Source organism: Lepidochelys kempii, chromosome 2, assembly GCF_965140285.1.
Source record: "Lepidochelys kempii isolate rLepKem1 chromosome 2, rLepKem1.hap1, whole genome shotgun sequence".
Taxonomy (NCBI): Eukaryota; Metazoa; Chordata; order Testudines; family Cheloniidae; genus Lepidochelys; species Lepidochelys kempii.
In genome coordinates this window covers 185,269,491-185,296,581 of record NC_136381.1, presented here as the reverse complement: position 1 = coordinate 185,296,581, position 27,091 = coordinate 185,269,491, and the positions used below count along the sequence as shown (strand labels likewise).

Genomic DNA, 27,091 nt, shown 5'->3' with positions numbered 1-27,091 from the left:
AATGTTTTTGAGAAGTGCTGGCCAAAGATTGTTCTGTACAGATCTCAAGTACGAGAATTGGCTATTATTGGGGTGAGGAGGGTTGGGGTTTTAAGGTCTTATTCAGTATAGCTGTGTTTATTTTCTTCAAGAAATTAAAAAAACGTGTTTTTCTTTGGCTTCTCAGAGTTGCAATTTGTTTATCATCAGGAAGTGGTAAAAGATTTCCAGCCTCTTGGTGGCATGTGTTTTATGGAACAATTAGGCATCACTAATAGACCGTCCTGGGAAAAAATCATCCTGGGAGTAACTCCAATGAGGTCAAAATAGGAGTGACTTTAGCTCCATTTCTTTAAGTATGGGTATAGAAAACTAGAAGTTGTTGCTAAAGAGCAAAATGGGATTTAACACTAAAGACATGAAGTTGAATATATCATTAAAACTCCCAGGTCTATTACCATAATCTTCTTTTCTTTTCATTTGTAGTAGGCTCTTGGAAGACAACGGTATATGCAATGACACCCATAAGAAAAGACAGCTATTTAGGTTTGTATTATTAAAGATTTTTTTCCAACTAACTTTAACTTTCACTTCTGAGTTTATCCATGTCCTCATAGATGGAAAACCAGTATCTTAATAGGCGTGGGTGTACAGGTGTATGTATGGAGAGGAATTATGGACACAAGACTGGTAGTCAGGACAACTGAGTTCTAATCCTGATTTTATCCATACCACCTATGTGCCTTTGGGAAAGTCTTGCTTCAAAAGTCTGAATACAATAGGAGTCTTTCCAGTGATTTGAATGGGACTTGGATCAGGACCATAGACCTAGATTTCCAAAATTGTCCATGAATTTAGGGAGCAGCAATTTTGGGGTGCCTGTGTAGTCTACTGTAGTGTACGTATACACTCACTCTGTTGGATTGGCACTCAAACTCACCCTATTTCTTGTAATTTATTTTATTGCCAGTTGAAAGATAAGTAGCACTTAATAAAGCTTGGGTGAGGCTTTTTCCCCCAAGCTGTACTTTGTTTAGGATTTTCTTTTATGTTCTTTCAGTTCTGGATGCTAGTTCCCTTTTCCCAGAGAACCACTCTTTTTAATATCTATAGTGGAGTTAACAGGCTTCACATGCCACAGTGAATCAACAGCAGTCAGCTCACATTTTCATAGAGAGTTTCCACACCTTCCAGCATGGTGGGTCAATAGAAGCCCCTACCACCTTGCTTAAGTATTCAAGTTGAGACATCTAGTAAGGGACTGATATTTACGAGTGGTGACCACTCACAGCTCCAGTTTAAATAATTTGGAATGCATGTGCTGAACAACTCTGAAAATCAGGCCTCTATTAGTAGGTGTCTCAAACTGAGTATGCAAAAATAGTAAAGATTTTGGAAAATAGAAGACTTATTTCTTTTCTCTCTCTCTCTCTCTGTGTGTGATTGTATACTCCTACTGTTTCTGGTGCAGGATTTGAAAAGTCCATGCAGGTCTTTGGGGACTCCCTAAACAGCGGGGCTGGAAGGTAGAATAAGGTTGGGCCAATGAAGGCATGATGGTGTGGCCAGTGGATCCATCACAGACAGATCCACAGTCTGTTGCCTCAGGCAATAGATAAATTATCTTTTTCCCATAGTGCAGGCCAACCTTTCTTGTCTGAGTATCTTGGGATGGGGAGCATCCAATCTTCAGATAGAGTGAGGTTCATAGTAATTAATGTCAGTTTCTAAATCAATTCTGGAATTGCGGGATAGGAAGGAATTTTGGATAACCCAGCATTGCAGATAATGAGATTTCAGGTCATCAGGATACAGCTGTACTTCATTTCTCTCTCTTCTACGAAAACATAAATACAAGAGGGCCATTGTTTTTTAAAGCAGAAGAATGTAACAGAATCATCAAGTAATGCTTGCCCACATAGTCTTTTTAAAAACTATTTTTTCTTTCAAAATCCTTTCCTTTTTTCTTTTTAACTTGTATTGCATCTGTGGTCTTTCCGCTGTGCTCTCCCGTTGTTTGGTCTCCCAAAAATTGACAGTAAACACTGCTGATCGCATCTTGTAAGACTCCAATCGAGGCCGAGCGATATGCTAAACTTGTCTGGATCTTTCAGTTCCTTCACCTCCACAGTGACACAACTCTCAGGTTCTCTAAATGAAAAACAGAAGCTGTTTTTGCTGGAAGCAAAAAATACCATCCCAATACTCAAACAACAACAACAACCAAGGCAAGCACCCTTTGCTTTTCACGTATGGAAAATGTTGTGAAATGGCGAAGTACTACATTTTAAAAATATCTAGTCAGAAACTCATAAAAATGCAAATGTGGGCAGTTCTGGTTTGAGTTTTTACGCAGCTGTGAAAGGCATTTTGGTTTTCATTTGGAGGCAGTTTGTAAACTATTCATAAGAAGTCAAATTCTGCTCTTAGCCTTCTGCTCCTGCTCATAGTGTACTTGGAATTATTATTTTTGTTTATGGTTCCAACCACCATGTGCAGGATGCTTTGCAGCCATTCAGGAATGGGCAGTCCTTACCTCCAAGATGTTCACAGTCAAAGATTGGAGAGGCAGATGGACAGGGGAAGGAAACCTAGAGTGAATCACTGTAAGCAGCATGGCAGAAGTTGGTCTTTAAGAGGCATTTAAATGTGGTTTGGGTGGCAGCCATGCTTGGGTGTTGTATCATGCATAGTGGGCCTCAAGGAGGGAAGGCCTGTTTGTGATTGTGAGAGAAGCTGACAATTGGGGAAACAAGAGTGGGAATGTCAGTGGAGTGGGAACAGGGTGCACACTAATAACAAGGGAGGATAAATAGGGAAGGGTAGAGTTTATATATGCCTTTGAAGTTAGTGACAGGAAGTTTAAATTTGATTAAATAGAGGGGAAGCTGATGGAGGGGTTTGCAGAGGGAAGTGACATGTTCAAATCAGTGCGTAAGTAGGAAGCTAACAGGTGTAATATGGGCTGAAGAGAGGCAATGTGTTTGTTTGGGTGGCCTGAAAGAGGAAGGATGTGACAAATGCCTCAATAAGGAAATTAATTATGGGGATGTGGGTTGGGAGGATGATGGGGGAAGGACAGATCCTGGAGATATTGAGGAGGAAACGGGTGGGATTTGGGTATGGCCTGGATATGTGAGCTAAGGGAAAGGAAGAAGTCAAAATTAATCCTTTGATTCACAGGCTGTAGATTATAAAGCAAGAAGGGAACAGTGAGATCATTTGGTCAGACTTCCTGGATAACACAGGCTGCAGAACTTCCCTGAATTAATTCCTATTTGAGCTACAGCATGTCTTTTAGAAAGACATCCGGTCTTGATTTAAAATGTTCCTGTGATAGAGAACCCATCACAGCCCTTGGTAAATCATTGCCATGATTAATTACCCTCACTGTTAAAAATGTATGCCTTATTTCCAGTCTAAATACGTCAAGCTTCAACATCCAGCAACTGGATCTTGTTATACATTTCTCTGATAAATTAAGAGCCCTCTATTATCAAACTTCTCCTCATGTAGGTATTTATAGAAAGTGATTAAGTCACTCCTTAATCTTCTCTTTGTTAAGCTAAACAGACTCAGCTCCTTGAGTCTATGGCTAGCATGTTTTTCAATCCGTTAATTATTCTTGTGGCTCTTCTTTGAACTCTTCAGTTTATCAACATCCTTCTTGACTTGTGGATACCAAAACTGGACAGAGTATTCCAGTAGCACTTGCACCAATGCATACCAGAGGTAATATAACTTCCCTGTTTTTGCTCAATATTGCCCTGGTTTATACATGCAAGAATGGCATTGGCTTTTTTGACCACAGAGTCGCACTGAGAGATCATATACAGTTGATTATCCATTATGAATAAGGCCCTACCAAATTCATGACCATGAAAAATGCATCATGGACCATGAAATCTGGTCTTTTGTGTGCTTTTACCCTATACTATACAGATTTAATGGGGGAGACCAGCGTTTCTCAAATTGGGGATCCTGCCCAAAAGGGAGTTGCGGGGGGTTGGGTGTGGGGGGGGGGTCAAAAGGTTATTTTAGGGGGGTTGTGGTATTGCCACCCTTACTTCTGTGCTGCCTTCAGAGAGTGGCAGCTGCTGACTGAAGGCCCAGTACAGAAGTAAGGGAGGCAATATCACACCATGCCATTCTTATTTCTGTGCTGCTGCTGGCGGCGGCTCTGCCTTCAGAGCTGGGATCCCGGTCAGCAGCTGCCACTCTCCAGCTGCCCAGCTCTGAAGGCAGCACCGCTGCCAGCAGTAGCGCAGAAGTAAGGGTAGCAGTACTGCAATCTCCCCACCCCCAATAACCTTGCAACACCCACACCCACAAAATGTCTTTTTGGTCAGGACCCCTACAATTACAACACTGTGGAATTTCAGATTTAAATAGCTGAAATAATGAAATTTACTATTTTTAAAATCCTATGACTGTGAAATTGACCAAAGTGGACCGTGAATTTGGTAGGGCCCTAATTATGACATCCAAACCCTTTCCAGAGTCACTACTTCTCAGGATACAGTCTCCCATCCTGTAAATAATGCCCACATTATTTGTTCCTAGATGTATGAATTTACATTGGCCATATTAAAAAGCATATTATTTGCTTGTTCCCAGTTTACCAAGCAATCCAGATCACTGTATCAGTGACCCTGTCCCTTTCATTGTTTACGACCCTGCCCGCCACCTGCCAATCTGCTGTCATCTGCAGTAATTTTGTCAGTAATAATTTTGTCTTCTTCCAGATAATTGATAAAAATGTTAAATAGTGTAGGGCTAAGAACCAATCACTGCAGGACACCAGTAGAGACACTGGATGATGATTCCCAGTTTACCTTTCAGTTAGCCAATTATTAATCTGTTAATTAATGTGCCATGATAATTTTGTATCTTTCTAATTTCTTAATCAGTGTCATGTGATGCCAAGTCAAATTCCTTTCAGACATCTAAATATATGAAATCAACACTATGACCTTTATTAACCAAACTTGTATTCTCATCCAAAAAGACATGGTTAGTCTGATAAGATTTTTTTTTCCAAAAACACACGTTGATAGCATTAATTATATGACCCTCTTTTGATTCTTTATTAATCATGTCCCATATCAGCTGTTCCATTATTTTTCCAGGGATCAGTGTCAGGCTGACAGGCCTATAATAAACTAGGTCATCCCATTTGCTCTTTTTAAATATTGGCACAACATTAGCTTTTTTCTAGTCTTTGGAAGCTTATACAATGTTCCAGCTGATATGGGACATGATTAATAAAGAATCAAAACTTATTGAAAATCAACATTAATGGTCCAGAGAACACTTGAGCCAGGTCTTTCAAAACTCTTGGATGCAAGTTATCCAGATGCAAGTTTAAAATTTCTAGCATTAGTAGCTGCTGTAGCATCTTCCTTATTTACTGTTTGAATGGAAAGTACTGCATCGTCATCTTGCTTTTTCCCAAATACAGAACATGAATCAGACCACATCATCTTGCTTTTTCTCAGATACAGAACATGAATATTTATTGAGCACATCTACCTTTTCTGCAATATTATTAACACTTCTACCATTGCATCTAGTAATGGACAAATATCATTGTTGGGATTCCTTTTATTTCTAATATACTTTAAAAAACTACTTCTTAGTGTCCTTAATTCTGCTGGCCATCCGTTTCTATTTATATCCTTTTGCTTCCCTTGTCAGTTTTCTACAATTCCTAGCTTTTGATTTATATTCATTGCTATCAACTTCCCTGTATTCTATATGTTATAGCTGCTTTCACTCTCCCTCTATGGCAGGTTGGTTTTTAACCAGCGAAGCCTTCTTTCTCAATATATGGCTTTTTGTGCATCTAGTAAAACGTTTCTGAACAGTTCCCAATTATCAGTCAGATATTTCTGTTTAAATTCTGTCTCCCAACTGATCAGTTCATAATTGTTTTCAGGTTTATGAAATTAACTCTTTTAAAGCACCAAGTGTAATATGTTATGGGTTTGGACGATATTCTATATTTGCACATTATAAATGTGATCAAGTCATGATCACTTGTACCTAAACTACCACTAATTTTAAGTTTTGTGATTAGTTCCTCTTTATCTGTCAAGATAATGTCTTGATATAGAATGCCCCCATTTAAAATGCAATACTTTCTAAGTTAGGAAATTGTTATTTATACAATTTAGAAATTCCAAGGATATTTTAGTGCTGGCAGCCTAAGACCTCCAGCATATATCACTCAAATTGAAGTTCCCCATGATCACGCAGCTTTTTTTTTTTTGTACACATTATAGATAGGTGCATAAGGAGACAGTTGTCCTATTCTCTACTGTGATTTGATGGTGTGTAGCAGACACCAGCTAGTGCTCTTTATCTGTTAGAATGCAGATCTATAAGTATACAAGAATATTTGTTTCTGAGTTGTCAGTAACTTGGAAATAAATAATGCCATTTTGACATAGTGCCATTCTCACACCCTTTTTGCCCACATGATCCTTTTTAAGTAGGTTATAGCCAGTGATTTTAACATTCCAATCATGCAAATCTTCCCAGCAGATTTCAGTAATACAATCTGAGTTGAATTTATGCATATAAAAGTTCGTCTTCTGCTGAGGTGGAGGCCATCCTGTACTGCCTTCTCTCCACATAGAAGGTGGACCAATGTTACACAAAATCAAAACTTTCTGCTTTACACCATTTACCTAACCAGGAGTTCAGTTACAGGAACTTTTGCCTTCTTTCCTTTGTGGGATGCAAAGAATCTCCAGGAAGATTACTTGAACGTTCTTCTCCGTTATCATCCCCGAAGTCACCTATAATCTGTGAGGTATCCCGTAAAGCAGTGTGGTTATTGCTGATATGTACCCCATCACCATTGGTCCTTGCCCGCTGACTTTAGAAGCCTTTCCAGTCTTAAGGTCACATCTTATGCCTTGGCTCTGAGAAAACAGCACATCATCATGCTTATGTCCAGTCTTGTGTGAGTGACAGGGAAAATAGAGGTATTGTCACCACTTTCACAGAATCACTTGGGGTAGTGATGGTCCAATATAGTTGTCTCAATTTTGGACAGATTTGTGTTTTCTCTCACAGGTTGTTTTGTTTTTAAGGACAGGTTAGCTTGAGAACTGTCATTTTTCAGACAATAAAGTCCCAATCCTGTAAGATGCCAAGTTTTACCTGCAACATGACAAATGTCTTTGGTTCCAATGAAATTGTGAGCTGAGGATATTCAGCATCTTACAGCATCAGGCAGGGTTTTTTAAAATGGGTTTACAGTTTGCAATTTTTTTCCCTACAGGTGCTACAGAGCAATATTCTCTCTGACCTGCATGATGGATTCCTAAAGTCTATACAGGAGTATGGAAATCCTGTTGCTGTCAATGGGAACTCTATACATGTAGAGTTAGCAGAATATTGCAGAACTGAAAAGATAGTTTTGCCCAGAATTTGAATCCAAAAGATTGTATTGTTTAAATGATTCTACTGCAGCTTTTGTAATTTTGCTTTTCAGTTTTTCATTTACATTATATATTTTTTTTTGTTGTGTGTTCACGATGTGGTGATGTAAGGGGAAGATTGTTTTATTCAACTGCTGAATCTCTAAATATGATATGATATTATCTCCATTTTTTCCCTGTAATTCAGAGTCAATGAAGAAGGCTAGCACTTTTTATGTAAAACATTTGTCAGATGCATGTGTAATTCTTCTGATGTCTACGTTTCTAATGAAGTGATATATATACACACACACACATACAAAGTGATAAGTGTTCTATACAAAGAAAGGTATGGCAGTGTTTATATGTCGAGCCAGGTTCCATTTTCCGTTAGACTCATAAATCCAGAATCACCCCATTCACTTCAGTGGATTTACTCCAGTGTTACACCATTGTGACCAAAAGCAGAATTTGGCCAATACGTTTGTCATTTTTATGCATCTTTGTTTTTTTTGATGGTGCTCTAGGGGTAACAGAGATAGCACAGGGAAGGCATCTGGCAGCCGGCAAAGCAGTACAGAGAACGAAATGAAATGGACAGACCACCAGAGGCCATGGAGCAGCACAGATTCCGACAGCTCCAATCGCAATTTAAAGCCAGCCATAACAAAGACAGCAAGTTTTGGTGGAATAACTGTTCTGACAAGAGGAGATAGCTCATCAAGTAACAGGAGTACCGGCAAACTGTGTAAAACAGGTAGCTACTATTGTATTGGGTTCATACTGTTTGTGTGTCTGCCATGAGAAATAAGTATGATTGTGTTTTTCTGCAGCCATTCTGTATTAAGTGGAGTATACAAGTGGAGTATGTACTTACTGCAAGTACTGCATATGTGTGCATGTTTGTATATTGTAGGTGGGTCTCGAGTGTTTAATTTTTAAATATGAATCACAAATCCTGATAGCTTGGGGTGAGAAGCCTATGCAAAGTGGATTTGTGTATTCATTGTTCTTCATGGCACAATACTTGTGTTTATTCTTTTTGCATGCTGTATGCCATTGCTGTGGATTAGAAGATGATAGTCCTTTCTGGCAAAGAAAACCCCCTTTTTTTGGGTATTGCACAGAGAATTGAATGTTGTAAAACTTGGCCCCACTCAAAAATCCAAAGCCCTTTTTCTGAAACGCAGACCTCTGAAGTGGCCATCTGCTTCTCAGACTGGAGCCTCTGCAGATAGTCTGCTGCCAGTCTGCCTCGTTCATGTTGAATCACATAGTATAATGGAAGCTAATGCAAATTTTGGATTCTGAAATGTTTTCATTTTATATTGTAGCTCCAATTAAATGAAATGACAATTTGAGAAACATGTTCTCCTGCTTTTGTTTACCTTTCACAGTTATATAACTTAAAAGTGAGTCATGGTGCATTGGTCCACATAACTCCAAACCATGCCATTTAGCTCTTTTATATGTTTTATATTTATGTATAAATGTGTAATATAAATAATCAGCCCATCAGATTCCTTCCTCAGTTTGGGTCATGTGATAAACACAGTACAACCCCAATAGCAATCAATACTTAGCACTTAGTGCTTTTCAGCTTCAAAGTGCTTTACAGACCTTTAGTTAATTAACCCCAATTCATCAGACCTCGGTTAGCCAAACATCACTTATCTCCCCTGAGGTTGTACTATATTCTTTTCTGCACTTCGGGTGCCATGTCCAGGAGCACAGTGGAGATCTGTCAGAAAGCCCATCTGACTGGTGGAAGGAGTCTGCATTTTAGCATCTCCATAGTCTAAAGTGCAGTGAAGAGTTTTGGCCATGTCTACCTATCTACCAGTTTTAAAGGAGCAACACTAGTTTGAATGCAGTCCCTTTAAAACTTGCTGGTCATAAAGCTGGCTGGGAACCTGAGATACATTTTTATAAGCCCCTGGTTTCAGGTGGCTTTTAAAACCTGTGGCAGGTGAAGGTTGTGCTTTTTATGGGCCAGATCCTGAGATTCTTGTTCAGTTTTTCTCTGTTCTTATCTCTAGGTAAAATTCCTCTGAATTATGAATTGAATATAACCTGTATAAAGACCTCAGAATCTGGCCCAATATAGTCATACATATCTAGATAGTATCTGGCCCTGTATAGTCATGCATATGTAGTTAGTATCTGTGGGAGCTCCATTGCTTCAGTCGTGCTTTAATGACTTTGAAAATACTTGCCACATTCTCAGCCTGTGTGAATGATAAATGCATTGTACAGTGCTGCACACACTATATTGTGAGCCTGATCCTCAGATAGATCCAAGGACTTCAGTAGATTTTTGCATCTTTTTTAGAATCGAGCCCAATCTGCATAAATTAATGTTGCTCAGTGTAATCTGTAGTACAGTTCTGTGTTGACTGCATTTCTCTGCAGCAGTACGCTGCAGAGACACACAGCACTTGAACACTCCAGTTTGGTGGATTTGGACCCATGCTAACTGCAAAAGATTTAATAGTTTAAATAGCCTTTAGTGGTGAAATCATTCCTATCAAATGATGCACTTACAAAAACAAAATCCCAGAGGAGCTCTAATAATTTTAAATATATCTGCACCATATATTCACTAAATCCCCACTTTCAAATGACAGCTCTTATAACACATTTAAAACACGTCAGTAGTATTAAAATACCATGTTCTTTGCAGAGTGATTAGGTATTGTAAGTGCTTTGGAGGTTTTAGGTTTTTAAAAAAAAAATTTCTAAGTGTTTCAATTTGAAAGCTTGTCAAGCCCCAGGAAAGGAAAAAGAAACGACATAAAAAAGTGGGGGGAAAGAGCAATATTGGATGTCAAAACAAACTCTCACTTTCAAAACCACGATATAAAGTGAAGCTGTCAGTCACCCTGGGAAAGTCAGGGGAAATAAGGCTACAGGGAAAAAAGATTCAGATGTTATCGTTGAAGTGTTATTTTATGGCAATATGGCAGCTGAGAATGACCATTCCAAAAAATGGAAAAGTTCACCTTAGTATATTGCTGTCTCACCCCCAAACAACACTATGTGGATTCATGCAACTGTCAGAGCCTGCATACACTATTGGCCTATTGACTAGCTGATTAAAACTTTATTTTTACCACTTGATGTAGTGATATTCGCCATGGCATTTTCAGTATTCTGTAATCTAATCTTTGGGAGTACTACTAATATTGCTGTACAGCTTACTCCTGGGGGGAATTCTGTGCCAAAAAAATTTAAAAATTCTGCTCACAATATTTTAAAATTCTGCATACTTTATTTGTCAAAATAACATAATGTAATCACTCCAGTTTCAATGTTGGTAATTTATTTCATAATACCTGTCAACAAGTATATCAACAATACAGACAGCAGCAAAAAAGATTCCTCCAGGAGTAGAGCGTTAAAGAAACCCCTACAACAATCCAGTTCCAGTTGCAGGGTGCTATAGGGGGCTGGATGGGTGCCCCCAGACAACAGCCCCCCTTTCCCCACAGAGCCCAGCCATAGGACAGCCCCCGACCCAGACACCAGCACCCCCAGAGCCTTTACTCCCCCCAGCTTCTTTACTGTCCAGTCAGGGGACATGGTGTGGTGCGTCCCTGCCCTTCCTCCCACTTTGTCAGAGCTGGGTCTCCCAGGCCCTCTCTGGTCCCCGGGAGAATGGGCGCTGCAGAGTCCAGAAGCCCCTAGTGGTGATCAGAAATTCTGCAGGGGAAACAGGAAATTCTATGAAATTCTGCATTGCAGAGTGGCACAGAATTCCCCCAGGAATAATCGCTAAATGCTGTTGTTCAGCAAACATTTAAGGCTTTATTCTGTGTTTCTATCGATGCAGGTAGCACATTTTCATTTATGTACAATATACAAGAAGCCAGCTTGCATTCAATGATAGGTCACACAGTTCATCATCAACTAAAAGAAGATAAATGGTCAAAGGACTGGTGAGCATTAAGCAAGACTGCATGACAGTCATCCTGATGCCATAACAGTGTTATCAACCAAATAACTTCAACTGGAAAAATATCAAGATTTTAATTAAATCTAGTGTGTGCTCAGAGATAATTGGAGAAAATATGCAATAGTACAATAGCCGCCAACAATAGTTTAGTGTCCTGATTGGTCTAATTTCTGGTTATTGGCTTGGTGTGGGGTTGGCTGAATGGCGTTTAGTAATATACAGGGGGGTCAAGCTAGAAGATCTGATGGTCCCTTTTGGCCTTCCTTTTACTCTCTTTTCTGTATCGCTTCAGACATCTGGTCCCACCTTACATAGGACACAGAACATGCCCTTCTCTGTGCTCCATTGCGCAAAAAAAAAAAAATCAGCAGAGAAATGATGGTGCTGTACTCTCAGAACGAAATGAGCTGCTCTAAATCCATGACATGGCTGACTTCCCTTTTTACTGTTCATTGCATACTGTGCTTGTGACACTTGCTAAAAAAAATCCATTTTAATTTAAAAGCACAGTTTGTATGTTGCAAATACCATGTTACCTGTTGCTTATATATTATGAAGCATAATGTATATTGAGAGATAAATTATTCGAGCTATTCATCGATACTGTGGGGGTAGGGAGGAGGAGTTAGTAATTCAACAAATTACTCATGCCGCATTCCTGCAATTTATGATATCATCCACATCTTCAGTTGGTTTAGACTTCCATACTATAAATTACTTCTTTTCAGGATTGTCTAAGCATGCATATTTGTGGTGAAATGGATGTCCTTGCATGTGGATGTGTCTATCCTAGAAATTCAGCTCCCATCCATACTTGTGATGGCAAAATGTGACTCTTAGTATGATGACAACCTTTTCCTTTACTGTTTACAATCATTTTTATTTTAGTCATAATAAAAGAAAACCAAGCATGCATTCTATCTATATCTATATATATGTAGCATATTAATTAAGTAAGAATTGGCTATTAATAGGAAGACATAAACCAAATCTATCTTTAGCTTCCTTCTTTATGGTGCAAAGTTTCCATTTTACACTAGTACAGGATAAACACTGGTTGAAACCTATTTCTTCCCCTCCTCCATTTACAAACAGTTGGCTGTATTCCAATCACAGTCACATTTGAGTAAATTTGTAGTGCCAATTAACTTCATTGGAGCTACTCCAGACTTCTACTATTATAAGTGGGATCAAAAATCGAATCCAGGTTGTTGAGTGCTCTTTATAGGTCCTGCAGGGCAAATACAATCTATGCTGCAGGCATTTAAAAACATTAACCATTTTGATAAAGAATCCTGTATGTTATGATTTAGCAGCCTGGTTTTGGAACCAGATTTCTGCTTCTTTATGATTTGCTCGAGTCAAGGTGATGTGGTAAATGTTTCCCCTAATAAACTCGGGAGTGAAGATGTGTGGGCACCTGCAAGCCTACCATGCTGAAGCATCATTCCTCTTTCCAGAAATGCAAGCTGCAGACAGGTATCGCTTTTACAGCAAGCAGCACTTAAATACCAAAGTGATAAAAGTGATATAAAAACGAATGATGATTAGGTGGAACAAATTTTTAAAACTAGCAAATCAATTTTTCTGGTACTGTAAAAATGTATCTAAGAGGATGGTACTTACAAAAATGATGAGCAATGTGTCCCTGCTGAGAAATTGGCCCCTTAAGTCAAGTTATGAGTGGATAATTATATGGGCCAGCTGGTAAGGAAGGGAGTATTTTTCACTGTTTATAGAGATATGTTTGAAGGATGTAAACAACAAGGAGGTAGAAGAATTAATTAGGCTTGTCCAAGAGGTGAAATTAAGAACACAGAGATGAAACCAAGGAAAGGAAAATTTAAGTTGAACATTGGCGGGGGGGGGGGGGGAGTTCAAATGGTAAGATCAAATGAACTGTGAAATAGTCACTCAGGGAAACTGGAGGGGAGCCTCGTTGTGTGGGTCATTTAAAACCAGGTGTATGGAGAAAGCTGCCAGGTTTTCTCTTCAGACTCCCCCCTCCCCACACCCCAAAACAGAAACTACTAGATTTTTTTCCTGTTTCTTCCCCATTGCCATTACTTTTTGAACTTCAATATCATTGTGAGCTACATTTAAGAACATAATTCATCCAAATATATGTTAATAAGGAAGTGATTGGAACATCTAGCTTCTCTTTATGCCCATTATGAAATCTTAAAAATGTTTATAGAACTATCAAAAAGCATAAAAGGGAATTGTATAAAGATGAATTCATTGATGATTGGCAAGAGGTACATGGCTAATGGATAGAATCAACAGCCATTAGTTACTGAAGAGAGGGGTGAACTTGTGGATTGGTAAGGTCTGGTTTGCTAGAATCTCAAAACTTCTGGATGGTGGTCAGGTCATCTGATAACATGATTCCATCTAAGGTTGACGAGTTAGTATTATTTTTCCAGTCTTCAGAATGTTCAAATTATTAGATGGTTGTTTTTCATTCTAACTGTAGTAAATGTGAAAGCTATTGACCAATACAGCAAAAGGGAAATAATTTTTATTTATTACCAAACATCAGTGTTTGAATTTAACTGACCCAGGATGGCTAGCGTTGAATGAAATGAAAGGAAATAATTCATTGTAATGAAGAAATAATGAAAATAGATAAGGCTTAGAGAGTGTTATGTAAATATGCTCAAGAGTTGGTAAGTAAAAATATTGGAATGGATTAATGCTCTTTTCCAAAGGTTCAGAAATTTTGTTTGTTTGTTCAAGATTGGTTGTGCCGCTGAATGAAACTATTGAGGTAGAAGAGCAGATCACTGATGATCCTGCAAGTGAGCCAATTTAAATACCATCATCTTAATTGAAATGTAGCAGTCACAATATCTTAAGTGCTTGTTTCAAGCCTGTTCCAGGAGTTCTTCAATATCAACTTAATACAGGAGAACTCTCTATTCTTCCACACTCCCAAAATGGTAAAGCTCAATCTGTGATTATGTCATAAAAACTTCTGAAAGACACAGACCTGAACTTCATAAAAAAAGTTTGTCTTCTTTTACGTGAACCATATTGCCTTCAATGTAGCACAAAACAAGCAATTTAAAGAATCCTGATTGGGGCCTGTGGGCATCACTTAAATGTTTGTTAGTAATAATAAAGAAATCTCTTGATTCACTTTCTTTGATAGAGGCCTCCCAATAGTTTTCACATTACAGATTCATTATGAGATACTAAAAGGGGGGGGGGAGAGAAGAAAAATGTAAAGCAAGAACTAGAAGAAAGAATCAACACTGAAATGAATGCAAGGTGGCTATATATGGGAAAAGCTCTGATAATTTCTACATATTCTATTCAAAGAAAAATACATTCCTGCTTAATTCTGTTGAAGCTACATCTGAAAAAACCTAAATGAGCAGAATATTGTCTTCAAGCTGCTGAATGTGCCATCCAAGAATTCTCCCATCCAAGGAGATATCTGCCATTTGTACAAGCAAAATGATAAAATGAAAGAACTTCTCAGGAGTAAACATCCGAAATTTCTGATGTATAGTTTCTCAACAAACTGTATAAACCTTTGTTGGGAAATGAATAGCTGGCACGGTCTCAGAATACATAGTGGAAATTCTTCTACAACCTCCATTAGCCTCTTGGTTAGTTGGTTGATTGATTGATCTACTGATTTGAAAAGAGGGGGTTTCGTGCAGTCCAATGAAAGTCACTGGAATCTTCAGAAAGATTGTTTCTTTCTTTGCATTCAGTTATGCATGTTGAAACTTGCTGTGAGCATGAAGATGACCTTGATGAAAACGTAACTCGGATTTTACACAACAGGGACTCCACAGAGGTGCCCTATATTTACAAAAGCTACTGCAGGGAGATTTGACCGATTACACGCTGTTACTACCTCTGCTGCAGTTTCAGTGAAAAACTGGCCTGGTCTAATTACCAACAAAGAAATGGATCCAGGCAAGAACAACACTGAAAAATGATTCAGGGAAGCTATGGAACCTAGTACTAAGCCCACACGATTGATCCCAAATGTAAAAGCTATATAGGAGGAAAATGCTGATGGAACATAATCCTGAGTTCTTTTCTTCGTTCCCTTTGTAGAGTTGAAATTGCAGATCCAAATTTGTTTGTGAAGGAGGTTGTGTATGTTTGTGGTATCAAAATGTTGGAAAATTGTCTAAGTAAAATCATAAAAGATTGGACAGTTGTATTCAGAACATTGTAAATTTTTAAACCACCTGCACTCTAGTCATCTGAGCTTCACTGGGCTGTGTTTTACCATATTTGTATTGGCTTGAAGCTTTTTAATAGGCTAGGTACTGAAAAAGCAAATAAGTTGCTAAAATTATAACTGTATCTAGCAGTGAATATGGAAGACTGGTACACCTAACTAGTTAGTAAGCTGTGTATTCAATTGGTGGTGTCTTGTGGTTTTGCGTATGGAATTGTAAACTTTGTCCTTTTGGGCAGAGTGTGCGTGTCTTTTATGAATGATTAAACATGACTGTAAAGAAAATCGAATAGCATGTATTCTATTACTGGTTCATTATCTTTTTTATGGAAGGGTAGACTTTTCAGGTTGGGCTGAATCACAATAGTCCTGCTTAAAACTGAGCTTGCTGGAGAGTGTATTATCATAAGGAACCATCAGCCCTGAGGGGTTAGAGGGCTGATTATCTACTAAATGCTTTACATCTTTAAAAAGTTTCATTCGGTGTAAGTAACAGCTTGAATGGAGGGTCTGAACTTCCTTCATAACTGAGATTCTGTATCTTTCAGGTTCAGAGTCTTCCAGCAGCGCTGGCTCCTCAGGATCACTGTCACGAACACATCAGCCTCTCCAAAGTGCATCCATTGTCCCTGGAGTGACAGCCAGCCCTTCAGGCAATGTTTCCTATACAGAGAATGGGATGAATGGCCAGGTAGCACCAAGCAACACCAGCTATATCATACTTCCACTTGAAGCTGCAGGGATACCACCTGGCAGTATCCTCCTCAATCCACACACAGGTCAGTCTGATATTCTTCCATCTTGCACTGCTTTTTAGGGAACACTGCCAACAGCATCACGTGTTAAAAATAGAATGACTGGTTTCAGAGTAACAACCGTGTTAGTCTGTATTCGCAAAAAGAAAAGGAGTACTTGTGGCACCTTAGAGACTAACCAATTTATTTGAGCATGAGCTAAGGTGCCACAAGTACTCCTTTTCTTTTTAAAAATAGAATGTTACCAGTAGCTGCTAGCCGTGATTTATTAGTGGGGAAATATCTACTTTGGTTTGGAAATCAGATTTGTTTGCATGTTTTTACAGTGGTGAGAAAATATGTGATGGCTTTGCAAAGACGCTGCAGCATAGCTGATAGGAGACAATAAGAAACCATTTTAATGTTATTGCATAGGATTCCGCTATAAAATAAGGCCCCGATCTTGCAGGGTGCTGAACGCTGTCAGTTCCCATTGGCTTCCCACTGGGGCTGCAATGGAGAGCGCTCAGCATCTCCCAGGATCAGGAGTTTGTATTCTTACCTAAGCTATTTGGTCAGCTTGGGTCTGTATAATTAAACTGGAAGTTGTGTGCGAACAGGCACTTCCATATCGTGGCATCTCCACTTCTCCTTCTAACTGGAACTATGCAGTGCAGAGGCACACAAGGAAATATGAAGTAATGGGCATAAAAGTTCATCTAAACATTTGTTAACCTCAAAAACATTTGAGTTCAGATTTGAGTTGTTGAACTTGTCCTTAGTTCAGATGAAGTCTAAGCAACTTCTTGCTTTCATTCCCCCACGGTATTTTGCAGACATTATAAAGAAGGCTTGGGAGATGGGGACTGTAGGGTCGCTTTGGTGATATGGGTCCATATCAGTGATAATGATTGAAATATTATCTGGCTCTGGGTCTGCATACATTCTGTGTTCTTTAGTGGAGTTATGTTGGTTTGAGGAGGTAATAAAAACCAAGCCGTGCATAACTATTTCCCACTATACCCAGAGCTGGGAGCTGAAGCCTGTTTTCAAAGGTCTTGGCATGATTAATTCAGGAATGTTATTTGTAGTGAGGGCCACCATTTTATGTTTGTTATCTGTCTCTTTATGTTAAATAAAAATAGTTCAGTGCCAAGACACAAACCTTTTATCAGCATTGGAAATACCTTTATAATCAATATAATGACAAAAAACTGAGAGATGAGTTGAATAAAAACATCTGCTTGAAAAACCATATTAAACCAAGCTTCCCATAATCACTTTACAAGATAATCGCATTTTGAGGCTCTTCAAGATACTTCAGCATTTGTAAAGGCAGAAAAATATTTTAAGTTTATATTTATATAGTAGGATTAATTTAACAACTTATTATTGAACATGCATATGTTTGTTTTTTTTTCAAGCTAAGCTGTTACAGTCTTGATTTGAGAGCCTGGTATTGGAGACGGGAGTCGGAGGATTTTAAATAAGTATTCCTTGCAATAAATGGAGGAAAAAAGGGAACAAACCAGTCATTCACTCACACTTTTCTAGTTAACAGTTCCATCCACTGTGCTGGAATCTCTTGAGCAATAAGAAAGAAGCCATTTGTATGTACTCTGCAGGCCACTTTCAAGAAGCCCTTTCGTACATACCTCAGCACACCTGGACTGGGGAGAGCAAGTGAGAGCAGCCACTGCTGCTTCTAGGAACAGTAACGGCTGAGAGGGTGTGTGCATGTTTCTGGGCATGGCAAGGATGGGGCCATAGCTGCACCACACTTGCATGCCGGTAGAGTTCTTCTGGGAGAGCACTCTTTACACTTGCTGTACAGAGGTAGCAAGTCTCACTGCCTAGCATATGCCCCCCAGCCTCCAGGGAGCATTATGTCACTCACAGGCCTAGTACCTCCCAGTTACACCATATAAATAGAGTGTCTGCTCCTCCCTTCTTAGCATGCCTCATCCTCTTCAGAGGCATAACTGAGCCCTCTGTGGATATGTCCACACTGCAGTTAGGAGCATGCTGCCCAGCATGAGTAGACAGACACGTGTGATCTCTGCTCGAGCTAGCACACTAAAAACAGCAGTGTAGCCAGTGGTAGCACGAGCAGCAGCTTGGCTAGCCACCTGAGTACAAACACACCTGGACCTCCTGGGCACATACGTGGGTGACACACCCTAGCTGCTGCCTGTGCTACCCTGCTATTTTTAGCATGCTAGCTCGCTTGAGCTAGTGTGTGTCTGTCTACTTATGCTGGGAAGCATGCTCCCAGCTGCCATGCAGACATACTGTGTGTGTGGGCAGTGGGGGATGAGGGGATGGATAGTCTGTATCTGTAAAAACATTGTTCAAACAGTATTTATGTGATTTTATATTTGTTTATTAGCACATATCTGTGCTGCTTTAACACTAGACAGACTGCTCTGTTTGTTGCTGTAGCTGATTTTTAATTACAATATAATTTTTAAAAAGTAGAAGAAGCAATTCAATTTAAACAATCAGGTCCTAGTCTCAGATTTATAGCATACATCACATTGTCACTTGTGTTGAAAATAAACCCTGCTGCGATGCCTGATAATTTTTTTAAAAATACATGCTATAAATTCTTCGTTATAACTTGAACCTAAATCTCTACATCTTCTTAAAATAAAATAGAAAAGAGTTTCCATGAGAAGGAGGCACTGATACTACAAGAGATTATCAAATATTATGAACAGACAAAAGATAAATGAAAAAGGAAGCTTTGTTTCTCATAATGAGTAGATTTTTCTTTCACAGTGCAACATCGCTTTTTAGCTCTGTCGTCGTCTTCTTCTTCTATTAGTTTGGTTACCTCCAATTCTATCCTCTTTTTTAATTCTCACTGCTTGGCCTTTAAAGATTTGTCCTTCCTTTCACACTGCATAGTCACTCTGACTACATGATCCTCTTATAGCATCCAGAGACACACCATGGTGTCTCTAGTCTGATGATTCTCCATGAGATCTGTAAATCTTACCAGATACGTCTCAACACCCTCTCTGATGTTGGCAATCCTCATTCTCTCTTTTAAGTATTCCCTCTTTCCTCCAGCTCTTTCTTCTTCACTCCACCTGCAAGAAGTTTGCTGATTTATTTATTTATTTATTTATTTATTTTTGTGAAAGGTTTTCATGTGCAGCAATATCTCTGCTTTCCCTACTCTTCAATCCACCCATTCCATCAGTCCATTTTCATCTTCCTTCTGATCTCTCCTGACACACTCTTTGACATCATCCCTTCAACAATTAAAAACATTTTGTGTTTCATTCTTATTCCTTATCACTTTGGCTTCTCCGTCATCCCTTGCTCCCTACGTCCGAGAAATAATTAATTCCTCAGTGTTTGCAACTGTCAAACACTAGACCCTCCTTTTCATTTCCTGTTTCAAAATTTTGCACTCCATTAGCTAATGCTCCAATCTCATTTTTAAGTTTACTTCTTCCTGTCCAGTCATCTTTCTTGAATGAAGTGTTGTATTTGAAACAGTCTTCTTTGATATTGTTCTTGAGAACCTAGCATTGCCTTCTGGAGTCTATCATCTTGGTCGCATAGTTTCACTCCTAGCTGTCCAGTTGTTCCTTTTTGGAACCCCTTTCCCTCTAGACTTCTCCACTATGGTGTTATCCTTAGTGAACTTCTCTATCTATCCCTGGTGGCCATCTCTGAATTTAACTTGACAAGTCCCTTCTGTGCAGATACTAATTCAATTTACCTCCTTCACTGTTCCAGTGGTTGCTTTATTGTCTGCCTCATCAGTTCCTGGCATTCTCATAGCTGTTGCCCTTTTGTTTCAAAAGAAGATCCTTAACCAACCTCCCCCAGTCTCCCATCTCCTTTTAAGCACTTTGAATCAGAGCATGCCCTCCAATTCCATGAGGTGGACCCAAACTTGCGGTGTGGAGGCATGAAGTGCCCCTCTGTAGCATCATCTCTGCCTTCCACAGACCCTGCTGAAGTTCTTTTGTGGGGATCAGACTGCATGGTTGGGGCTGAGTGCATGCTCTTGCTGCTCTCCATGCCATAGTTGTCCTCCATAGAGCTAGCCTCTCTTCTCTTTCAGGCAGTTTAGTCAGTATCCCTCTTCATTCTGAGTGAAACACATGGCGAGCATGCAGCCTGGAGCATTCACATTTTAAGTAGATCAGGGTACACTCCTCAGAAAGGTGGTTAACTTCTAAATCTGATCCTGTGTGTCAGAAGTGAGAAAAACAGATGGGTATTGAACAGCTTGAGCAGGCGGTGGGAGGAACTGGGAGCTGGTGGGTGATTAGGAGAGACTGGCTGGGCAGTGAGAGAAACGTATCTTATGCAAGACAGCCTTGCTTCAGTCAGGAATTGTGGCAGTCGTGTGATGTTGAGGTGAGAAACTCTTTATTTCACGATCAGCTTTCTAAGCCATCGAGTTCCCCTGCATTTCCCTCTCCATCTGAAATGGAAACAAAATGAATACTGTGGATGAAGTTCTACCTTCAGTATGATGGAGGGAAGAATTTGCCCCATACATTCAAAGACACTTCTAGGGCTTCTGCGTGTGAATTTCCAGAACGGTCTCTTCTAGTCTCTTAGGACATTGTCCTCAAAAGTTTAGAGCCTTGTTTCTGAGATGTGAAACTACATTCAATTAGCAGGGGTTTTTTTCCCCCTATTTGAACTACAATGCATTAAGCATAGTCTTATGGTTTGCATTCCATTTACATAGGGATGAAATGGGCATGAATATCTTCTATCTCCAATATTTGTTCCAGGATGCAATTTCAGCATTAAGTTAATTCAGCAATGAAGCCGTTAAAGTACATCCTTGAAGTTCATTCCTTCAGCTTCTAACCATAGCATCTGGACATCTTTGGCACAGTCCTTGTAATCTTCCACTCGTTTATGCACTGGACAAAACAGGGTGCTGTAACAAAAGCGCGTTCTGGCATACGTGAAGGAGTTATGAATTTAAGTTTCATTTATGTCATGCACAGCTGTACAGTAGAGTGCATGTACACCTCTGCTTTCAGTCACTCATGTAATTGCGTGTGGCACGGCAGCTCTATAATTTATCAGCCTAGTCCCATTTTGTGCTTTACTCTGGTGTAAACTGATGATGGAATGTTTTTGATCTCACCGTTAATGCCTGTCTATGCCCCTGCATTTAAGGATCTTCAGTCGTGGCCTGAGAAGTTAGAGAGAACAAACCGGAAATGTGTTTGTGATCAGATCAGTAAGAGCCCTCCGTAATCTTTCCACTGGGGGTTGTCATTCTCTTGCTGCATGCAAAAGGCTTTGGGTATTGACTGAGGCACAAACGTAGTCAGAAGTACCACTCAGGGATCCGATGTACATCTCTCTGGTGGAAGAAAAATGATCAGTTACATCTTAAAGTGCCATTAACTAACAGATGCTACCAGGCTCAGCAGCAAATATAAATAGCTGCCGCCTTAACTGGAAGCATTGTGAGCCATGAGCACTTTACTGTTGAAGATCAATTAGTACAAAGAGAGAGCTGCCTCCTAAATATGTGCCTGTCTAGTTTCTTTTAGTGGATGTTATGTTCTTAAAAGTATTCAGCAAATTAAGTGTATTTTGTTTCAGGCCAACCGTTTGTAAATCCTGATGGTACACCTGCAATATATAACCCTCCCAGCGGCCAGCAGCCAATTAGGAGCCAGCTTGTGGGACAGTCTCAGCAGCAGCCTTCGTCCCAACAGCAGCAGCAAGTGCAACAATCACAGCAACAAATGGCAAGTCACCTTGTCACACAGGTATGGCAACTGTTGAAAGGGGAGACCAAGCTTTCATCAAGGCTAGGATGATTGGGTGTGTTTACCTTCCCCACAGAGCAGCACTATAATCTCAAAAAAGCAACTAGACAAAATGTCAGGGTGGTTGTTTTTTTTTCTTTTGAAATAAATCTCAAAAGAAAAGCGATCAAATATTTTCTGGGTGGATGGAACAGGTAGAAAGATTTTCATCCTGAAAATGATTATTAAATCAGGTGGTGTACATGCGGAAAGTCTCTAGATTCCATTTGAAAAAATGTGACTAAAAGCCCTAATTATTCTTTCATAGAGAGGTGCAATATGTAATTTTGTAAAGGGCTGGGATACTTATACATAGCTCTGTTGATCTTTTGCTGAACACCTTGTAATACTCACAGCTTCTGAAATCAGTTGTATTGTTAACTGTTTCTAATTTCAGATTGTTAGTTTCTCTTCAAGTTTTCTTTGAGATCATTATATGTTCTCAATTATAATGATGTAATAATAATACTATTGGTAAATTTGGTCCCCTAAAGCTAATTTAGCATTAGGGACCCTATTCTTCTAATTGTCTAAAATATTATATGACCTTCTCTGATGTAGCACCTGAGCACCTTTCCCCGTATAGTGTATGGATATGTCCCGTTGACTTTAATAGGAGGTTCATGAACATACGTACAAGCAGATAGTACGGCTGAGTGTTTAGTTGTCACATTTTTATTCTCTACTTCTCAATCTGTTGAGGTCCGCATGTGGGACAAAAGCAAAGCTCTGAAGGCTCAATAATGGACCCAGTCAGTTTGGTATAACTTCTGTCTCACTGAGGGAAATATTGGAACCTAATAATAATAGTGCTGGAAGCCTTAATCAGCGTGGTCAGTGTAAACAATATATTGGCATCTAGCCAATATATTGAGCTCTAGGTCCCAAATCAGTCCCTCTCAGAATAAAAGGGGACTTTTTATGAGAGAAACTGAGTGTTTCTTCATGGAGATTCCCACACATCACTTAATGGGTCTGAGAGATTTTTACCCCCAAATCTCTCAAGAAAAGCCATCCACAAACATTATCTAGAGTCCAATGGCTCTAACCTCTGGATGTCCCCCAGATTTGTCGCAGTAGTGTGTGAATGGAGTCATGTTGCCAGAGAACTTTCAGGGCTCAGCTTTTACAGAGGTGAGAGGTTGAATCCATAAAACAGTAAATGCAGCCTAAGGTTCTATGAACTTATCATTGTATATACATCAGACCAGAGAGGGGGCCCTGGCTGGTCCAGCTGAATAGCAACCTACTCCGTTAGCATGAACCCAGAACTACCTGGGGAGCTCTCTTTAGGGCAAGGGAAGGGGATAGATAGACAGTACTGCAGTGCCCTATTTATGAACAGAGAGCAGTCTGGATTTGCACATGGAGAATTCCTCCATATGTAGATCTAAGGAGACTCATTCTGGTCCCAGATCACCCAGGTGTAAATCCAGAGAAACGCCACTGAAGCCAGTTTAGTTAATCTGGTTTTACTGAGTACAGAATACGGCCTAATATATATAACCTCAATTTAAAGATTCAGCTCTTCCCAATAATTTATAACCGAAAAGGCAGAATAGTACCAAGCTTGTGTAGGATTCATGTAAATGAGAGACTAAAATGAGAGGAATGCTAAAGCTATTCCTAGGTAAAACACCCTCCGTATTGTTCTGTATAAACACTTTCTTTCATTTATCTAAACATCTCCTCTAAGTAACTTGATAATCTCAATTTTGTTGTTACTTTTCAGCTTTATAATCATTAGTTTTCTACCTATGAAACACTCTGAGTTTAAATCAGCCATTAACAGAAAAATTCATATCTATGCATATGCTGTGCTTTTTCCCCTGTGATCTCTGTGAGTTATAGCATCTTGCTTTAGCATGGCAGCACACTAATAATAAGAAAATAACCACGGTTTTATTCGTGTATCTCATGAACTTGAAAGTCTGTTAGTCAGCAGAAAACAATAACAAAGAATCACAGGATTGAGGGACCAAAATGCAAGCTTAAAGTCACAGTCACTGATCTATTGTCTTTACCTGAAGACAGGTCACCTGCATTACCAGAGCTTTAGTTCCAAATAACAGTGTTTTGCTATTATCTAAGTCTTGGAGTGTTGTATTTATTGTCTCATTTTATTTTGTAGCCTGTTCAGGCTTTGCAGCCATCTTCCCAGACAGTCCAATATCCAGCTGTTTCTTATCCACCCCAGCATCTCCTGCCAGTCTCTCCAACGCAGCAGTTTCCTGTGGTACTACAGATTTTTTAATTTATTTTTGTGGTGATAGCTGATGTGGGGTGGCTGAGGTGAGCATGTGTATGTTTGACAGCAATGTGTAGGAATGCAGGGCAACTTGTGTTAAGGTCTTTGTAAATCTCTCTTTTATCCAACACTTCTGGAATACTTTAGCATTTTATGTCCACAAAGTTTGGAGGAAAACTTCTTATGGATGTGGTGAAAGACTTGTGTGACATGCTTCAGAATCTGTAGAAACCATTGTACTCTAAATCCACTGGCTGAACTTATTCCATGATCATATTGGAGCACTTAGATAACAGAATATTTGTGAAAGAGCTGCAGCTCTAAAGGCATGTGATGTACCGTGCATCTTGACAAAGCACTAACGGACATGGAGAATAAAAATAGTGTACCTCTGGAGTCTGAATCTGGCCTGATGCTTACAAGGTGAAAATTATACTATTGTAGAATGAAACTGACATTTTAGTAGGTGGTACAGGATTCTTTTGTCCTCTGTCTTTCTCTCTCATTTTTATTTGTGGCTGATGTCACCTGGTCATGTGAAAAGGTAGAAACAAAATGGAATAATGCCTTTGGGACCAAATAGTACTACTAACACATAGGAGAAAAGCGCTATGTTTAAAGGCTCAGTAGTGGCTTATTCTACCCATCCACACACACTGGAAACCCTGTGGAAAAATTGTTGTCATGCATAGCAGATGTGTGTCCCAGCTAGCTCCCATGACAAGTATGTGACCATCTGTTTCATAGTGTCTCATTCATAGAAATGGGTAGAGGTAGATTAATAATTGTTAATTTATTAGCTGAATTCCTCATTTTTCTCTTTGTGAGTGGTCATAATTGTTTTTCCAAATTCACTTGTTTAAAACTATTTGCCATCGAAGCTGTGGGTGCGCCATGTTTCTGATATTCAGGCAACTAATTCAGGTACCTAAGAATGGATGCAGGAGCCTGGATTTAAGCACACAGGACCAGATCCTGGCCTACAGTTTTGAGAATGATGGCCCATGATACCTGTTCCCAGATGGAATTAGTGTAAACCTTAAAAAATGACATTTCCTGTGACTGTGAATTTGAAAAATGGCTTACAGCAAATATTCTGGTGTATTTATTTAAAAATTCACACGTCCTTTTCAAAAGCTCTGCCAGTGAATGCATTATGCTAGAATATTTTTGGAGAGTGAACATAGTAAGGGTATGAACACAATCCAAGCAAATTCATTTAAAAATTCATAGGACTATTTGAGGGGAAAAAATTCTTTGTGGTGTTTGCCCTCTTCAGTAACGGGGTCTGAGCAAGCAGTTGGGGAACACAGTCTGCATGTTTATGCACAATGCAATAATAATATTTTCTTATTTCTCAATGGAACGAAGCTTTCTTCAGGCTGTTTACCTCCAGAATGCAGGCAAATGTTAAGACAAATGGACCTATGTAGGCAAAGCCCTTAGGGCCAGATTTTTAAAGGTATTTAGGCTCCAAATTCCCATTGATTTCACTGGGGCTTAGGCATTTAAATACCCGTTTAGAAATTCACTCTGAACCCTCACAGAGTCCTATTGAAGGCAGTAGGAGTCTGCTCAGGCACAGCGCTCCACTCACATGGATCGTTTTATAAGGTCAGGGCCTGATGCTGTTTTTACACCACTATACACATTAAGGGTATAATCTGGCTCCACTGAACACAAGGGAAGCATTGCCATTGACTTAATTAGGGGCCTGGATTTCACCTTCTATGCTTGCTTGGTATCTTGGTCCCTGCCCTAGCTAGATGGTGGTCCTAAGACTACTATATTACATGTTTATTAAAACCAACTGCATAAAAAGTCTTTAACTAGCAGTTGAGAGCTGCAAACTGCTCAGTCTCCAGATTACATATTTTTGCCTAATATTCTATTATCCTGTATGGGTTGGGATATTCAAAGGAATCAAGGGTGCCTCAATCACATTGAATTTCCCTTGGGATACTCACAAAATCCCAACTCTAGTTATTAGAGTATCCTTGGTTAAGGAATACTGTGTTTGTGAGGGGAACCCATAATTACAAAGTAGTGCTTATGTCCTTTCCGTTCAAAATGTGTCCCTTTGAAAGCATTAGAGTTCACTAGTCTTTAGAATATGGGTAGGATTAAAGAATTCCAACCAATGAGGAGCTGCTGTTTCTCCATGTGGTGTAATTTACCTTACAGTCTGGAAGCATTTTTCAAGCAGTTTTCAGTGTTTTATTTTTATTTTCTATTTATTTTTGTTGGTTACTCTGAGTTGTTTGGTGGTGCATGAATTTATTTTCACCTGCTTCTCATGCTGTTCTTAGAACCTGGCTCTCTGTTTTTCAAATGTCTACTGCAAAAATCATGTTGATCATTTTCAACTGACTTTTGCCCCACAGCGAGATGACATGACAACACAATTTAGCCAGATGAGCTTAAGTCGTCAGTCATCAGGAGAGAACCCCGAGTCGCCTTCTGGTCCTGTCTACCCATCACCTATTATACAGCCATCTGGCCAGCAGACTGGTTATGTCATGGCATCCCCAAGTCAGCAGCTTCCCCCAGGAAGTTTTACAGGTTCAGGTCCACCCGTATCGCAACAAGTACTGCAGCCTCCCCCACCACCCCAGGGCTACGTACAGCAACCACCACCTGCTCAGGTAAGTAGAATTTTTACCTCTTTATTGTGAGTTTAGCACATAGCTCCAAACTCTGGAACTTCTGTATAGCATCATAAATGGAA

The 27,091-nt window shown here is 39.5% G+C and overlaps 1 protein-coding gene across 8 annotated transcripts in view; it reads left to right on the top strand.

Moving 5' to 3' along the window:
* The window catches only part of ARPP21 (cAMP regulated phosphoprotein 21), a 173,313-nt gene that overhangs the window by 86,024 nt on the left and 60,198 nt on the right, over window positions 1-27,091 (top strand). For 7 of the 8 annotated variants that reach the window (XR_012157455.2, XM_073333012.2, XM_073333016.2 and 4 more), the window contains 6 exons: window positions 466-525; window positions 7,937-8,166; window positions 16,120-16,350; window positions 21,907-22,076; window positions 24,247-24,351; window positions 26,748-27,008. Coding sequence is in view for 7 of the 8 variants with exons in the window: in XM_073333012.2 (XP_073189113.1) it covers window positions 466-525; window positions 7,937-8,166; window positions 16,120-16,350; window positions 21,907-22,076; window positions 24,247-24,351; window positions 26,748-27,008 (1,057 nt within the window). In the remaining variant the exon portion in view is untranslated. The remainder of the gene's footprint in view (window positions 1-465; window positions 526-7,936; window positions 8,167-16,119; window positions 16,351-21,906; window positions 22,077-24,246; window positions 24,352-26,747; window positions 27,009-27,091) is intronic. The other variant, XM_073333018.2, reaches the window with a different exon arrangement.